Source organism: Lethenteron reissneri, chromosome 27 (assembly GCF_015708825.2).
Source record: "Lethenteron reissneri isolate LAM-NWPU_2019-01 chromosome 27, ASM1570882v1, whole genome shotgun sequence".
In the NCBI taxonomy this organism is placed as follows: Eukaryota; Metazoa; Chordata; class Hyperoartia; order Petromyzontiformes; family Petromyzontidae; genus Lethenteron; species Lethenteron reissneri.
Window position 1 is genome coordinate 1,336,843 of NC_083805.1, and position 18,022 is coordinate 1,354,864.

Sequence of the window (18,022 nt, forward strand, 5' to 3'; positions counted from 1 at the left end):
ACCGGCAACGTTCATTCGCACACCGCTCTTCGTCACCGAATCGAGTTTCCCAGAAGCGCCTCCGTGTCCTCCTCCGTTTCACCTCTTTTATTTAATAATGTTGATGACGACGTGCCGAGGCCTTCCTCATCCGGCAGCGGAACAGACGACAGCCGTAATCGTGATGGTGAAATATTACCGTTGGTCCTGGGCGAGACATTAACGCCACCTATTCCAGCACAAATGCAGGACTACTAATTGTAAACCCAGTAAGGGACCCGTGTACCCCGTGTGACAACCATCACTCCCCCCAGTGCGGGGGGGGGGGGGGGCTTCGCGTTAACCGTTGGCGTAGCGATCAAGCGTGCGGGCGGTGCAACTTCGCTGGGGCCCACAGGCCGGAGGGGCCCAGGTGCCGGGCCTGCAATCAGGGCCCCATGCCAATGACGCTCCGCAACTTGCCTTGACGGTTTCCCGCGGCTCGACTGCAAGCGTCCGCCTGTTCGGCTTGGCGTGCTCCTTCCGCTGCTGCCGTCAAAAGCCGCGTGTGTGGACGTTGCGTTCGTATTTGCAGGCTCCCGGGAAGCAGCAATGTGAAAAGTCCGGTTGGTGCGAGTCGGGCGCTTTAATCGGTTTCTCGCGCCCGCTACCGCCCCGCGGCTGCCGTGTCCTCGCCAACAATGGCCGAGGTGTGACCGTGGCGATCGGCGCGCTCAAAGCGCGATCGGCGTGCCGCGACGGGGATCCGTCCTCCCCCCTCGGAGGGCGGCGACGCTGGCTCCGGTGGCACGCCGATGGCCCGGCGGCGGCGGTGGCGGCGGCTCACAGCTCGTTGGGCCGGCCGCGTGGCCGCGGTTCCGTGGCCCGGCCGTCGTCGAGAGATCGGGCGCAGCGGAAGCCGAGGTTGTCGGAGGCGGAGTCGGGGGTGTTCCCCATTCTGGGCGTGGTGGGGGTTGGGTGAGTGAGGGGGGGGCAGGTGAGGTGAGAGCAGGCCTCAATTCTAGCCGGGTCTGTCCGGCTCGGTGACCCGGAAAATGTCTCCACACCCGGCCACACCACAATAAGTAACACATCTCGCTCTGGCTGCGGCTACCAGTCGTCACGTGCCACCTACTCCAGAGTGTGCCAGCTCAACCGGATAGTATCCGGTGAGAGACGAGTCCACGCGCGGGGACTCGACATCGCCGCATCGCGTTCGTGTTTGCAGGCTTCTCTCGGCCGGCGGCTCGTTTACCTCGTGGTGACGCGTGCCCTGTGATTGGCCGAGCCGTCGGCCGTGTCGATCCAGGACGCCCCGCGGAGCACGCTCATCGGCTGGGAGCGAGCGCCGGGGTTGGCGAACTCCGAGTCGGTCCACTCCCACACGTTGCCCACCATGTCGCGTAGGCCTGGGCGGGCAACACGAAACACCTCTCATACCCGGGGGGGGGTGGGGGGCAGGGGGGGGGGGCGTGGAACCTACGATCCATGGGCCAAACGTGTGGCCCGCAATTTCAGTTCATCTGGCCCATGGCAAAATGAGGCCTACCTCTTAAAAACGCTCCACGAACGATATTTGTCCGTCGCCGCCGCAGGCATCTTAGCCGCACTAATTTGGTACGAGAGGGAGACTGTTTGAGCTGGCAACGCTTTGCTTCTAGTTATAGCTCGTTCGTTCACGCACTGAGACCATCAACCCACTTCACTTGAGCTTCTGGTGTAGTCACAACTCGGTCTATGTGAGGCTATGGGCCTCTGTGCAAGTCTTTTGGTTTCTCTCCTAGTCAGTGGTGATCTGTGTAAGTGTCCGGGTCTCGATGTAAGTCTACAAATTTCTGAGTCTTTCTAAGTGTTGAGTCGCTGCGACTGACTGCCTCTCTCATATGCTCAGTCTATTCACCGTCTTGTGAGCTATATAAATCCACATGGTATTGTAATAGTGTGATGTACAGATGCGTCTGTCGTACGCACGCACGCACGCACGCGGCCCCGTTGTTTTCCCACATAGCCTCGGGGGGTGGAGGGGGGGGGAAGTCTGCAGACTCGGCCACGTCCAGACGGCAACTCTGCTGCTGCCACACTTTTGTGCCCAACGTGGAGATGACAACGGAACGCGTGTCACCTCGGGCGGTCAGTCGGTGTCGGTGACCTGCGCCGACGCTCCGCCCCCCCTTTAGTGGGCAGTGAATTGATTCGACAATGAGGATTGCGGTTTTTAAGTGGGGATTAAGAGGTCACGGCGCCCCACCGCCCGTCGAGCGTGACGGGTCGACCCGCCTTGTGGAGCGGAACGGCTCCGTCGATAGATTCTACGGCTCGTTCGCGCTCGGTTATTTGCGTCAAACAGTTCTGCTTTTGTGTGCAACTTACGTACGTTGTTTTTTTGCTCTCTCGACGATGCTTTTGCGGGATCTGCCGCGTGTTCTTCGGAACGATGTCCGACGTTTCGCTCCATGTGCTGCTGGGGAGCTGCTTCAGTTTTCCCACAAAACGTGGGAAAGAAAAAGCACACAGCCACTGTGCATTATGCACAAACCATCGGCAGTTCCTGAAGAAATGCATTGTGGTTCTCCTGTCTTGGCTTCTCCAGGAACGATGTCATGAAGTGATGTCATGGTGACATCACTGGAGCGATACGATGTTCCTGAGAGTGACTTGAAAGTTTTCTGAAGCGGGGGTCCCCCAGTGCATGTAGCGAAACGTCGGACGTCGTGCGGTACGACACGCAATCGCATCGGAGAGCTACGCAGCGGAACCACCGCAAAGCCTTACGGCACCGCGGTGTCGTGGTTTGTTTGGATTCTGGTGACGGTGTCGCCGTGCGGTGCGGTGAAATTCACCGAAGTCGGTTTGTGCCGGGAACGCGTCCACGGGGCTAGTGCCGTGGAATCCGTCCGCCGCGGCGTCTGCATCGGGAAAAGCACCCTGGGGGGGGGTGGGGGTGAAAGGAGTGAGGGGGGAGTGAGGGGGGTGGGTGGGGGGAGGGTGGGGGGGAGATGACGCACGGAATGTAAACCTGGCGATCGGTGGGCGCGTAACGACGCAGCGATCGTGCGTGTGACGTGCACGGCCCTTGCGGGTGTCACAGATTAGTAGGGTCGGGGAGCATAGAAGTACAGTTTGACGAATTGTTACATGCCTCGTGGGTCACGCCGTGGCCGGTTGTTTGTCACCCATGTGGGCGGGTTTTTCCCCCCGTGTCCCGATTTGCGAGGAAGACCTCGTCCAGACAAACAGCTGGGGGTAGCGGCACACCGAGGTCGTCGGTGCTGTGCGGCACAAACTCTGAAGCTTCGTTAAGTTGAAGAATACAAAAAATAAACCCCAAAGTCCGCTATCACACGTGCCCCACAGCGCACGGGACGTCTCGGAGCGATGCCCCCCCCCCCCACCGGTGACGTCCCTTGCATTGCCATGGCAGCGTAACTTGACCACGATTTTCAGAGTTGCTGGAGCTCACTGCCTGCCGCCTGCAGGTCACTCCAAAGTCTCTTGCGACGTCTCGGTAAGGAAGTCGCGTCGGGCCTCCCGAGGTGTGCGGCTGCAAGAGGAGAGCCGGTTGGAGCCGGTTGTTGGTTCGGCGTCGCCCCCTTGGTGTCGTCGAGTGGCACGAGGAACTTCCCGTCGTGGTTTCAAATTCACCGGCCTCTAGCTCGGAAATGTGATGGGTGCTTTAAGTGAACGGGATGGTAGCTGCTATTTTTCGTATCTCTCTGACACGGTATTGTATGTTCTCTACGAACTAAATAAAGAGGAAGTTCAATTGAAAAAATGATATTGTGTACTTTAATGTGTTCTCGGTGCATCCCGGGCCAGGTCGAGCATCTTCATTTACGATAAAGCACGTGATGGCCAAATTAAGAAGTTAAATTATTGTTCTTCATCATCATCATCAGTTTGCCCCTGGCTGAAACGCTGTCGGGTGACCCTACCCTGAGCACGCCGCCACTCCAAGACCGTGACAGAATTGATTTTAATAACATTTATTCTCACAGCAGAATTAAGTGCAGAACCAAATTGAATGTGATGGGGTTTTTTTTAATGCAGTCATTGGTGACCGGTCTGAGAACGTCGACTCGTTATGCTGGAGAACCCGGTTTAATCACGGGCAGCAGCAGAAACCTGAATTTGAACCGGGGTCTGGCCCTCTGACCTCTGAGCCACCCGGCCAACCCTGATGCTACGACTGCACAGCTGTGTTGAAGGAATGCGTTTACAACAAAATATAGATCATCATGCAGGATATAGCCTCGCGGTTTGGGTCTTATTAAAGCCACTGTGGTCGAGAGGTCGGTCTCTGACCCTCCGATTAGTGGTGACCCCTGGGTGTTGTGTGGGCCATCACCTGCCAGAGGTTGGCGCGTCCAGTCTCAAAGTTCTGTCCCCACGGGTACTCGCTTGCTGACGGAGACAACACGACACACGCGCGCACACGGTGGTGGGTGCTTGACGAGCAGCAGATGTCAAAAGACGCACAGATTATTCAGCTCGCGATGTTTGTGTTAAATCGTGGGCATGTGTGATAAATATAATCATCGATAATAATCGATTATAATCGATGATTAGATATTTATGCGAACTATATGCAAATGCTATTCTAATGTAATGTTCGGGCGAACGGAGCAAGCAAAGCTGTAGAAACGAGATGGAAAAAATGTTGATTTTTTAAACTAAACCCAAAATTGTGACAATTTTCTCGATCGCTTGCGGGTGCGGTTGAATCGCTGCGTAACCACCTCGGCAGGAGCTCCGAGATGTCTCCTTTCCCCCGGGCCATTGTACCATACGAGGTGGTGCGCTGCACGCTGTGGTCGGGTGTATATGTGGCGGAGGAGTGGTGGTGCAGCGGTCAGCGCACTGCGCTAAGAACCCAGCGATCCGAATTCGATTATAGCTGACGGCCAACAACAGTGACGATTATCTGAACCGGTGCTGGGTCTCTTTGAGGTCGACTCAGCCTCATGAGTACCTGGTCCGGTGGGTAAATATCGGAACTGCGGAGACAAAGGCATTCGGACGTGGTGTTGGCCGGCCACCCACCCTCTCGTTCGCCGTGCCGGCCCTCAATGGTGCTACTCGCTAACAGCACTTGCCCCAATAGTCTGTTCAGGCTATTGGGGGGGGGGGAATCTTTGTTTTTGTCTTTGTCTTTGTGGCGGAAGAGGAGGAAGAGGAGGTTACCGGTGACGAGCCGGTGTCCCCGTGCGGCGCGCTCCCACTCCTCCTCGCTGGGCAGACGCTTGCCGGCCCAGGAGCAGTAGGCGGCGGCGTCGCGCAGACTCACGTGCACCACCGGGTGGTCGAGGCGGTCGCGGATCCCTGATCCCGGGCCGAACGGCTGGCGGGGAGACGCAGCGTGGAATGTCGGCACGGCACCGCGCAGGAACATTTTTATTTTACCAGGTGAGGCCAACTGAGCGAAATGGAGCTGTTTTTTTCAGAAGCAACCTGGCTATCACAAATGACAGCTTAACGAAGTGGTTTATCATCGTGTGGAATCTATAGCAGCCAAATACTCAAAATGCATGATGTCGATTTCAAATGCGGAGGAAAAAACCGGGGAAAACACGCAAATTCCAAATATCAAGCAGCAGGCGTCAGGGTCGAGATCGAACCCACGACCTCCTGCATACCAGGCGAGGTAGTTGACATATCACCACCGTGGCACCCAAGAATTATCATTAAGTGCCTCACAACAACATGGGTAGAAATGTAATTTACGAAGCTGATAAGTCCACGTGGCGGCGCAGCGGTTCGTGGGCCATCGGAAGGTCACGAGTTCAAATCCCAGTCAGGATGTTATATAATAAATGTACATTGCATATATTACGAATTTACAGCTCTCTGGCAATTCACTGCTGGATGAACACCTTCGTGCGGACTGACGAAGGGCGGTGAGACCAGGACCGGTTCAGATGTTAGCCGCGTCTCTTCTGGTCACAGCGTGGGGGGGGGGGGGCACTGTCGTGCCAGTGCTCCGCCCGACCTTGACACGGAGACCTCTATTCATTTACTTCCTCATCGGAGGAGGAGGACGGTGGAGTGGTGACGACACAGCACGAGCGGGCTCGGTGGGTAAGAGAGGGGTTCGCAGCCTCCGCGTCTCACCTGCCGCCAGTAGGCTCTCTCCACAGGCATCCACCAGGGCGCGCTCTAACGCACACAAGACACGCGCCACAAACATTCCACTTTCGTCTTAACAGGCTGTTGGGGCAATTGCTATTAGGGAGTAGCAACTATGAAGGCAGCCACGGCACACCAGGGGGTGGGTTGCCAGCGCCACGCCCGGCCGCCAGGTAGTCATTTAAGTTGACCTTGGGGAGGCCAAGGACCACTTCAGATGTTCAACTCCGATATTGGTCGTGAGCGGGAATCGACCTCGGGTCGCTGGATTCACAGTGCACTAACCACTGCGCCACCGCTTCCAATGACACACAGACACACAAAACCACACTTGCTCAGCTGCATGTTTGTGCTGAACTCCAACGCCACGTCAGTTTGCACCGTGACTGAACACGAACAAAGTTTTGCATCTGGAAATAAGAGCTCATGGATGAAGACTGATGGAAGGTGATGACGAAGTCCTTCAAGGCAACGCAGCTGGACACAAAGATGGCTAACGAACGCGGGGCGGGGGCAGGGGGGGGGTCACGGAACCCGGCGTGGGCCACGCGGTGCGGCGCGACGTGGGTCTATCCCAGACGTGGGTCTATCCCAGACGTGGGTCTATCCCAGACGTGGGTCTATCCCAGACGTGGGTTTATCCCAGGCGTGGGTCTATCCCAGATGTGGGTCTATCCCAGGCGTGGGTCTATGCCAGGTGTGGGTCTATCCCAGGCGTGGGTCTATCCAAGGCGTGGGTCTATCCAAGGCGTGGGTCTATCCCAGACGTGGGTCTATCCCAGACGTGGGTCTATCCCAGACGTGGGTCTCTCCGCGGCGTGGGTCAATCCCAGACGTGGGTCTATCCCAGATGTGGGTTTATCCGCGACGTGGGTCTATCCGCGACGTGCCTCGATCTTCTGCTTCACTTTACTCTTGAGCTCCTCCGGCACGAAGTCCTGGAACACGAAGCTCCAGCCGAAGCCCTCGGCCTCCGTGCGGTACCTCCGACTCCGCACAAATTCCCTGTGGAGCGTGGAGTGCAGTTGGGGGTGGGGGGGCGGGGGCGGGGGCAGGTGAGAGGGCGGGGGCAGGGGGGAGCTCAGTCCACCACAGACCTGGGCTCAATTACGTCAGTTACGATTACCTTTTGATCTAATTTGTTATTAAATTTCAAGTGCTGTGACATCGCCCAAGCAGTCACAGCGGACGTAGCAGGGTGTCCCGTGACGATATTCAAATAAAGTAGGCAACATGTGGCAACGTTTTTATTATCTGGGAAACACATAGCAAACGTCGTCCCCATCCTACGAGAACTTAGCAGGATCATCAAAAAAAGTCTTGAAATTCTTGAGGCTTTCCTGGGTAATACAAACCAAATGCAATACCACGTACGTGTACAATCCACTGCCGGATAAGGGCCTCCCTCCCCACGCCGTGCGGGTCGTGGGGCCTGTCTGACCATCCCGCCTGCGGGTCCCTACCTGAAGCGCTCGTTCGTGACGGGGCGGCGGTCCAGCCGGAAGGAGGCCACCGCCACCGGCCTGGAGGGGCCTTCCCCGTCGCGCGCGTCCTCCGCGTCCGTGCCCATGCGGAACACGCCGCCAGGAATCTCGACCATGCCGTCCGACTCCACCGCGTCGTCGTCCACCACGTCGTCTTCCACGAGCCCGTCCTCCAACTCCGCCTGCGTGGCGGCGGCGTCACCTGCCAGGTGCACGTGTGGTGGGTGCACCGAGCGTGCGTGCGGCACGGGATTAAGCCGTGCGTCTCACACGCCAGTCCTCGCTGCCCGCATCATCGGCCATGATCAATCCACTGCTGGACAGGGGAAGGCGACCCCAAGACATCTCGTGGTTCTGCAATGCCGTTTTTTTGCCATCGCTGGAGCGGTGGCTGTGACCTCGGTCTGTTGGTGAACGGGGGGGGCGGTTTGTTTGGCCATACTTCACCACGCTGGTCAGTGCGAGTTGGTGAGTGGAGCACATGTTGTCTCGCTGGGTACCCGACTCACGGGTGGACCCATCCAGCCGAGAGACTCGGCACTACAAGGCTCGCGAGTCTTTTGGGACACAGAATCAGTATTTATACTGCAAGAGGAATCTGATGAGCTCTAAAGCTCTTTTTCACAGATGTCCAGTAGGGGCGGGTCTGAACGTCATGACAACAAACAAGTATAGGAAAGGTAAACAAATCACTTGTAACAAAAATCTGTACAAATAAAACTAAACTTAATTTTTCTTAAAATGTATTTGAAGGCAATGCACCGTATAAAAACAACCCACAAGTCAATTTGTTTCGGGTAGGGGAGTGGTGGAGGAGAGGGGCATTCATTACAATTAGCCGAGTCCACGTTGATCTGCGCTCCATCGTGAACCCGCGTGGACATGAACATTAACCCGTACAGACTCGGGCAAGGGTTTAAAGTTCGACCCCAACCCCGGGGAGTGGGCGACTCGGGCTGAAATAAATCAATGATTACAATCAATAACAATTCTTGTCTTGCAACTCCAATTAAATCAGATTGATAGAGTGCGGAAAGAGCAGAAGCGATCCGTGTCGTCAGGAGCCACGTGCAGACATGGCCCCAGAGACGTTCGACGAGGCAGGGAGATGACCCCACAGGGAGACAGAACTGATCCCACAGAGACAGAACTGATCCCACACAGAGACATAACTGATCCCACAGAGAGACAGAACTGACCCCACACAGACACAGAACTGATCCCACACAGAGACAGAACTGATCCCACAAAGACAAAACTGACCCCACAGAGAGCCAGAACTGATCCCACACAGAGACATAACTGACCCCACAGAGAGACAGAACTGATCCCACAGAGACAGAACTGATCCCACACAGACAGAACTGATCCCACACAGAGACAGAACTGATCCCACAGAGAGACAGAACTGATCCCACAGAGACAGAACTGATCCCACAGAGAGACAGAACTGATCCCACAGAGACAGAACTGATCCCACAGAAAGACAGAACTGATCCCACAGAGACAGAACTGATCCCACACAGAGACAGAACTGATCCCACAGAGAGACAGAACTGACCCCACAGAGAGACAGAACTGATCCCACAGAGACATAACTGATCCCACAGAGAGACAGAACTGATCCCACAGAGACATAACTGATCCCACAGAGACAGAACTGATCCCACAGAGAGACAGAACTGATCCCACACAGAGACAGAACTGATCCCACAGACACAGAACTGATCCCACAGAGACAGAACTGACCCCACAGAGAGACAGAACTGATCCCACACAGAGACAGAACTGATCCCACAGAGAGACAGAACTGATCCCACAGAGACAGAACTGATCCCACAGAGAGACAGAACTGACCCCACAGAGAGACAGAACTGATCCCACACAGACACAGAACTGATCCCACAGAGACAGAACTGATCCCACACAGAGACACAGAACTGACCCCACACAGACAGAACTGATCCCACAGAGACAGAACTGATCCCACAGAGACAGAACTGATCCCACAGAGACATAACTGATCCCACAGAGACAGAACTGATCCCACAGACACAGAACTGATCCCACAGAGAGACATAACTGATCCCACAGAGACAGAACTGATCCCACACAGAGACACAGAACTGACCCCACACAGACAGAACTGATCTCACAGAGACATAACTGATCCCACAGAGACAGAACTGATCCCACACAGAGACACAGAACTGACCCCACACAGACACAGAACTGATCCCACAGAGAGACAGAACTGATCCCACAGAGACAGAACTGATCCCACACAGACAAAACTGATCCCACAGAGAGACAGAACTGATCCCACACAGAGACAGAACTGATCCCACAGACACAGAACTGATCCCACAGAGACACAGACAAGAGAGACTTGGTGGGACAGGACTGAGACGGGCAGCCCGGAGTGGCCCAGGAGACAGGACTGGACTGTACCAGGCAGATAGGATGGACCCAGATAGAGAGGACTCACCCAGGACACAGACACTGACCCAGGACACAGACAGACACTCACCCAGGACACAGACCCAGGACACAGACCCAGGACACAGACACAGGACACAGACAGACACTCACCCAGGACACAGACCCAGGACACAGGACACAGACAGACACACTGACCCAGGACACAGACAGACAGACACTGACCCAGGACACAGACAGACAGACATAGACAGACACTGACCCCTGGACACAGACACAGACCCAGAACAGAGGCAGACACTGACCCAGGCAGACGGAGAACATCAGCGCCATTGTAAAGGCGACGACCGCGACATTCCCAGCCATCGCGAGGGCAGCGATGGCGAGCTGGTGCGAGAGTGGTGGATTGATGACAGGATGATGGATGGGGGGGGTCTGTTCGGGGGGCTGAGTGTCACTGGGACCTCCCCTGAGCTACCCCCCAAGAAGCCCCTCGGTGCGAACCGCCGTGGACCCGCGGGTGAGATGGAGGCGGCGCTGTGGCGAGGAGCGGCGGTGGCGTCGGTGGTGGTGGGGGATGGGGTGGGGGACCCCTCCTCGTCCACACAGCGCCCCCCGTGGCCGCGAGGGGGTACGGGGCGCGTGAGGGGGGGGGGGGCTACGGGGCGCGTGAGGGGGGGGGGGCTACGGGGCGCGTGAGGGGGGGGGGGGCTACGGGGCGCGTGAGGGGGGGGGGCTACGGGGCGCGTGAGGGGGGGGGCTACGGGGCGCGTGAGGGGGGGGCTACGGGGAGCGAGGTGGGGGCTACGGGGAGCGAGGGGGGGGCTGCGGGGAGCGCAACGTGGGGGGGGGGGGGCTACGGGGCGCGCAAAGGGGGGGGGGGCTACGGGGAGCTGGGGGGGCTAAGGGGAGCGAGGGGGGGCTACGGGGAGCGAGGGGGGAGGCTACGGGGAGCTGGGGGGGGGGCTACGGGGAGCGAGGGGGGAGGCTACGGGGAGCGAGGGGGGGGGGGCTACGGGGAGCGAGGGGGGGGGCTACGGGGAGCGAGGGGGGGGGGGCTACGGGGAGCGAGGGGGGGGAGCTACGGGGAGCGAGGGGGGGGCTACGGGGAGCGAGGGGGGGGGGCTCATTGGGTTTCTCATCTCAGTTGGTTTCAGCCAATCTAACGGCGAGCGCTGATCAAACCTGTCAACCCCTGATCAGTGCTACTGACCTTATTACAGACCAACTCAGACCTGGTTGGTCACCCCGTGCCCCTTATAAATCTCAACGTTCATCCCAGAAAGTCCCATCGCAAAGTATTAAAACGGCTGTACGCCGAATGGACCTGAAAACTGAATTCCATGGTACAACAACAACAATAATAACACGGGTAACCCGTATGGGTTGACACGGCATGGATCATTATACAAGCGGCAGGAAGCTGGGGCGCCCAGAGGGAACCATCCGCTCGGTTCCGAGAAAAAAGGATTGACCTGCAGAGATAATTTGATCGCCTGAAACATAACCCAAGCTAAGTTAAGATAAGACAATGAATCCCGCTCATCCGTATCTTGCCCTGCACACAAGGCTTGCCACTTTCACCACTGTAGAACCAAATCTGGACGTAGTCCTAAGCATCTAGGTCTATCAAAGTAGTCCAATAAACTTTAATAACGTTCAGCACAATTGTAATGACAGGGGAGTCAACCTACGGTGTGAATGGACTAGTGGCCACGGGAGGTAATGACAGGGGAGTCAGCCTGCAGCACGAATGGACTAGTGGCCATGGGAGGTAATAACAGGGGAGTCAGCCTGCAGTACGAATGGCCTGGTGACTACGGGAATGATCGAGAATATGAGCGTGGCCAGGTGACGAAGAGAAGGTGCGGGAATGGGGGCGTGGCCTCAGACCGTATATAAGGGAGATGCACAGGAGACTTGGGGCTGTTGCAGTGGGGTCTCCGCCTGTTCGAGTGAACGTGGCTCCTTCATAAAGAAACCATGTCAAGACAAGTGCGTTTATGTCGTCATTACACAATAACCACGCAAACACAGATTCCAATTCCCAGGCCGGTGGCAACCCGATCCGTGTGCATCTCTTCTCTCACCTCACACAAGACGTTTCTGTTGGTCTACGCTTCCTTTACCCGACTACATCTCTTATCTTTTTGGCCGTAAATGTGCTCACACGCACTGCAGTTGATGTTTGTTTGTGAGAACTGCAGTCCGTAGTTGGCGATGCGAGTCGCGAATGGGAAAATACGGTCAGATCGTGAAGAAACCACACTCGTATACACCACAGGGGATGCTGCAGCTTGAGTTTATTATGACTAACTCCAGGCATGCCATCACAACGTCCATCTTCGATTTACCAATGCAAATGTAATTACACAGAGCGTGAATCTCAATGACTGCCAGCAGTAGATGAGTCTTCACTCGATTCGTGCATTCGTTTCATGAGGGAGACTTGCCGATGGTTTGAGATGGATAGGAGACGCACTTGGTTCACACACTGTGCTAGGGTCCCGACGAGCTGAGTTCGACTCCCGGCCAGGACTAAGAGGAGTGGACGACGAGTGATATCCGAACTGGTCCCGGACCGTTCACCCCCACCCACCTCACGATTAGAACCAACCAACATCAGGGTAGTAAAGTATGGTTAAACGACCCCCGAGAACTAGCACATCATGAAAACGGCATTTGTCCAGCAGTAGATCCAAATGGGGCTGTAAATTATTGGTAATAATATTGTCAAAATTGCATTGATATTATGGGCACAATACACCATCAACAAATGTCCGGTAACATCAGAACTGAGAAGTGGCCACTTACTTAGCCGGCCATGGAGAGGAGGAAGAGACTAGCTAACCAAACGCTAACCCTTCTCATTACTCAAACCAGCTAGACATCCAGCCACCAGTACTAGCCCTTCCACTAACCATAACTACTCAACCATTAGTACTAGCCGTCCCACTTACCCTCACCAACTAGCCACCCCGCCACTAGTGCTAGTTCTCTCACTAACCATAACTACCCACCCAGCCACTAGTACTAGCCTTCCCACTATCCCGAACCAACTATCCACCCAACTACCGCCACTATTATATGTTTGCACCGTGCTAATCGGAGGTGCTCCCACTGACCCTAATGCTTTGCCCCTAACCCCAACTCTGGTCCTTCACAAGGCCCCTTTTCACTTTTTGTTCACTTTTCATTTTTGGTGTTCTCAGCACAGACTTCTCGAAGTCGTGAGGTGGGTCATGCGCGTGTTTGACGGAGATTGGCTCGGTGATTGGCTTGTGTTGGTGTGAGGCCGGCGGTGGTGGTGTGTTGACTCGTGGGTGTTAGGGTGGCGTGCAGCACTGTGGTGGCTGTATACAAATGTACAGATGCTCATGCTCATGACATATGTGTGATGTGAGGGGTCCCAATGGCGATTGTGGTGACTGCGACGATGATCGTTGGTGTGAGAGAGAACGACGCCACTGATCCCCACTCCTCTGTACTCCGGTCCCAGGGTGATGTGTCACCTTCCTAAGTGAGACCTGTCAAGGCAAAGACAATTCATTTATTGTCGAATTTTGTTGTCTTTTTCAAATTCATATTCTTCTCTGTTGGCACACTAAAAGAGTGCAACACGAGGCTCGGTGGCTCAGAAGCCAGAGTGCTGAGCTGGCACTGCTGAGATCCTGTGTTTGAATCCAGACAGCTGCCTGTGCTTAAACTGAGTGTAGTTGGTTGATAGTCTCAGCCCCAGAGTCTGGAGTCTGGCACTCAGAACTAGGAATCTAGAGCTCAGATCTGAGAATCTAGAGCCTGGAGCCTAGATCTCAGAAGCTGAAGCTCAGAACCAAACTAAAACTAAACTTTTTTTTCCAGGTAAGGCCCACTGAGCTATATAGCTCGTATTCAGAAGTGACCTGGACACAAATTATAGCTCAATAAAGTGGATTTATAGCAGCCAAATATTCTAAACACATACTTCTAAATGTGGAAGGAAAACCCAGAGCACCCGGAGAAAAATCCACACGACCACGGGGATAACACGCAAACTCCAAATATACAGGCGCCAGGGTCGGCATCGAACCCACAACTTCCTGTATATCAGGTGAGGGAGCTAACACTCCGCCACCGTGGCGCACAGGAACCTGGAGCTCAGATGCCAGAGTTTGGAGCCTGAAGCCTGTGGAGCTAAGAATCAGGGAGCTTGAAACCTGGTGCCTAGAAGCGGACACTTGCAGGATTCACCGACCATGCCCGAGCTTGCAGTGGCGCAGTGCCTCGCCGAGGGAGGCGCACAGGGCCGGGTCCCTCTGTCCCTGCGCGCACTCCATGAACTGCCGCAGCTCCCAGAGGCACTGCCCCTCGGCCGGCGTGTCCCTTCCTCCATCTCCCCCTGCCTGCGGGTGGGGGGGGGGAAACGATTCATGATCTCGCCTTTTCATGCTCGATACTTTTTCTGGTCGCTGCTAGGCTGAGCTAAGCACTTGAGTATTAATCGCAGCCAAAGTGGGATGAAAACTGGATGTGGTGTCCCAGGTGTGTAAATATTTTCGAAGGCGCTGACCCCGACGGACCCAGCTGAAATGAAGCCCTGTGCACGGGATGTCCACCCGTCGTGTCGTTCACTTGGCACACCTATTTCCAATCCCTCACTAAGAACAGCCCTTTAAATGGCAACCGGTCTGTGTTAAAGTAGAAATTAATGTATCATTTCCTATCTTTTCCCCTGATTGTTTCCCTGATTGTGCCATCATTGTTAGAGAACGGCCCACAGAATGAGATATCACAGACCTACCTCTATAGTTCCTTTAAGTGACCTCTGGCCCACACAAGTAGGGGGCAGCACTTGCCCACTTTGCCACAGAGATATAATATTGTCACCACACAATCTAGCAATATTTGTAATTCACACAAAGCGGCAATTTAGCCAAAGTGCAAAACCAAATAAAATTGATTTGTTTTTGGTGGCGGGTTTAACGACACATATATTTACGCGATCTAACACAAAAAAACCTCTATTATGGATACCAACTTTTATATGATAAATTTCTTGTTAATTCACTGGTGACTTGCTATGCTTGAGAACCCAATGTTTTCAAAGGGGCAGATTTGGCAAATTTAATCTCGACATACGCAACAACGTGATCCCGACCGACCCACGGATTCCCCGTCAAGCCGCAGAAACCTGGGAAAGTGCTTCGGAGTGCTGGGCCTCGGTGGCCTCTGAGCCTCCCTTCAGGGCCCCCGTGAGGACGTTCCCCACCACGTGCCCCACGCTGGAGCCGATGGCCACCCCGGCCGCGGTGCTCGCCATCTGAGCCAGGAGGCTCGGCTGCTGGGGGGCGGCGGGCGGTGGCGGGAGAGGCTGGAGAGGCGGGTGAGGGTAGGGGCTGAGAGGTAGAGAGAGCGAGAGTGGTTTACACAAACACATGTTTACGTCCATTGATTAGCAGCTAGGTGCATGGGTCAGCGTATATAGTACTTGCACACATAGGGCGTGCATTTTAGAGAAAATGCATGCCGGGTGACTATTGGTAATGCACCGGAATCACAATTGGAAAGTTGTGAGTTCTGATTGTGCTCACCTCATTGCTATTAAAATGAAATAAGAGCAATTACAGCGAGTTGTCAAACCACTGCTGAATGAGGGTCAGTCATTTTCAATGATGGATACCCAACACATAGGTGACCCTTACATTGAGTGTTGGGGTCTGAATGGGGTCTTTTCTGGGCGAAGGTTGGTGAAGGGGGAGACCCAGGACATGTTAAATATCACTCGCCACCCATGTTAGCCGTGGCCTGAAATCAAACTCAGGTGGCCGGGTTCACAGTGCAGCGTGCGAACCACTCTGCCATTGCTCCATTCAAATGTATCAACTCATCAAAACCAGGCCGAACATTTTAAACCGGGGATAACTTTTGTTCCCCTTTGTCTTTTGATTACTGCAATCGCGTATGTGCAGGTGACATGTTGCATCCGAGCGTGAAATGTGTGGCACAGAGCTAATTCCCAGGGCACTAAAATTAGATGGCGTGATACATGAAGGACCCCCCAGAGCTCATTATCCTGAGGTCGAGTGGAGTTCATTTCGGATCACAGTCTCTAGGGATAAAGACCCTCACAGCTGCTCATTAACTACATTTCAGAAACCAGTGAATGGTCTCTCGTCAGATTTCTAAAGCTAAGCTGGGGTGCACCTGAATAGTGCTTGGATGGGTGACCGCCCTGCACAAACACGTTGATATAAGCTGCAAGGTTACATTGCGGCCAACAGAGAATGGCACAGCAAATTCCATTGTACTCAGATGTGTATTCTCCCCATCTTCACCAACCCACAATTGACCAGCATGGTGAAGTATAGTCAAATAACCCCCTCAGCATGGGGAGGTCCTTATCCAGCAATGGGATGACAAAGGTGCTATACATGTCCTCCAGGCTTAACCACAAGCTGCATTAAATATGCTTTATAAAAGCGTCTAGTAGATGTAAAATACTAAGGCTCTCTTCAGCTCCTAATCATCTAAGCGTTTACATAAAATAGACATTATAATTACCATATAATATGTAAGGCCCTTTGTCAGTTCAAGTGGCTGTTTGTTCATCCTTCACTACTGATGTTAGCCGTTGCTGGGAATTAAACTCAGGTCTCTGGGTTTGTAGCGCTGTGTGCGAACCACTGCACTACATATTACCATCCAGTCTGTGATGTATCAAGTAATATTTTGACAATGTTATTCCACGTTTCGCTGGAGATTACAGCTAGCATCATCTGGTGTTAAGAAAGCTCAGCTCTGACACTCAATAGATTACGTGTACGCTCAGCCCGACATTGCAAGCGTAAACTTTCATAGCCAAAGGAAGGCCGTGTTGGATGATTTGGTCGTCATAACGGCAGATATCAAATGGCAATCTATGTGTAAAGACCCGTGCGGCCAAAAACAAACAGCAGGAACGACGATGATGATGATGACGACGACGACATACCTGACAGCCCCTGGCGGATCCCCTCTGGACTGGCGAGTTCTGCTCCCGCGAAACATAATGGCTTCGTTGCTCAAGATGCCCCCTTTTCCAGTTTGGTACCGGCTGCTGGCCGGTTGGCTGATGCCACGAGTGTGCCGTCTGTAGCGATGGAGCTGTCCGTCTCAGCCTGCTCCCCTGTCGGCGAGACGACGCATCTGTTGGTCATTTCCTCCAAAATCCGATTAGCTGGACATCAAGGGCACATGCAGGAGGGCAGTGTCACAAATGATCTGCCCCGTGCGGCTTAGCCAATTATCGAGAAGGCTCTCAGTCTGCTCCTGTGTGTTCACGTGCGTGCACACGTTCATCTAACCCTTGTCATTCCACTAGCGGATGCGGTTAGTGGGGGTTATTTGACCATACTTCACCACGCTGGTCAACACGGGTGTATAAATTGGGGGGGTGGGCAGCAAAGACTCGGGAACATGCAGGTACATACGATGTAACAATCGCATTGTCTGCATTGTCCTCTGCTGACAACCACGCAGCCTATAACACCTGTTATGAATGCTAATGGCTTGCAAGATATGACGGGATCAGGCGCATATTCTGGGGGATTTGGTCACAGCTTTCGGCTGTGTTCGTGCATGGTTCATATGCCTCGTCTGTGTGAAGCTGTGTGCTGGAGCCTCCAAACATTCCATCAACAGCGACAACTTGGCAGGCAGGGCCCTCCTGAAAATGAGTCATGAGACTTGTTTTTTTTTTCCCGAGTATAGATTAGTTGACTTCGAACTTGTGTTGGGAGTTCGATTACCGGTAATTAGTTACTACATCGAGCTCCAAACGTGTGTTTAAAGTAGAGTTGCCACCTGTCCCTGATTTTCCCAGACCGTCCCTTTTCTGTTGATAGAAGTTTTCCTGTGAAAGCTGCAAGGCCCCCCGATCATGTATGCAGCTCACAAGCGGCAACCCCTCGTCACACAAGCTCAACTCAACCCCATCTTCGCGGTTGTTCATCTTTGACCGTGAACACGGATCGTCGTCGAATATGTCTTGCGTGCACGCA

At 54.3% G+C, this 18,022-nt stretch overlaps 2 protein-coding genes across 2 annotated transcripts; both read right to left on the reverse strand.

The window, feature by feature from the left end:
• Window positions 1–72: 72 nt before the first annotated feature.
• SUMF2 (sulfatase modifying factor 2) lies at window positions 73–10,583 on the reverse strand. The gene is made up of 9 exons (XM_061561035.1): window positions 10,310–10,583; window positions 7,545–7,767; window positions 6,972–7,086; window positions 6,067–6,111; window positions 5,140–5,296; window positions 4,304–4,359; window positions 2,799–2,883; window positions 1,214–1,367; window positions 73–916 (listed from the first exon to the last, which is right to left on the reverse strand). Exons 1-9 carry the CDS (start codon window positions 10,368–10,370, stop codon window positions 802–804), a joined length of 1,011 nt encoding a protein of 336 aa, XP_061417019.1. The 5' UTR covers window positions 10,371–10,583; the 3' UTR covers window positions 73–801.
• A 2,775-nt stretch (window positions 10,584–13,358) lies between these two features.
• CHCHD2 (coiled-coil-helix-coiled-coil-helix domain containing 2) lies at window positions 13,359–17,290 on the reverse strand. Its single transcript, XM_061561040.1, is given in 5 exon segments — window positions 13,359–13,531; window positions 14,239–14,386; window positions 15,175–15,379; window positions 16,975–17,075; window positions 17,078–17,290. Coding segments are annotated over 5 exon segments (567 nt in total). The 5' UTR covers window positions 17,180–17,290; the 3' UTR covers window positions 13,359–13,520.
• Window positions 17,291–18,022: the final 732 nt, after the last annotated feature.

What these genes read in the sequence shown, in the direction of transcription:
- SUMF2 (XM_061561035.1), bottom strand. Translation starts at nt 10,370, where the DNA reads ATGGCTGGGAATGTCGCGGTCGTCGCCTTTACAATGGCGCTGATGTTC. An exon ending in GTCACGAACGAGCGCTTCAG is followed by an intron (nt 7,087 to 7,544) that starts GTAGGGACCCGC and finishes CACGCTCCACAG; the next exon opens with GGAATTTGTGCGGAGTCGGA. An exon ending in GACGCGCCAACCTCTGGCAG is followed by an intron (nt 2,884 to 4,303) that starts GTGATGGCCCAC and finishes ACCCCCCCCCAG; the next exon opens with GGTGCTTTTCCCGATGCAGA.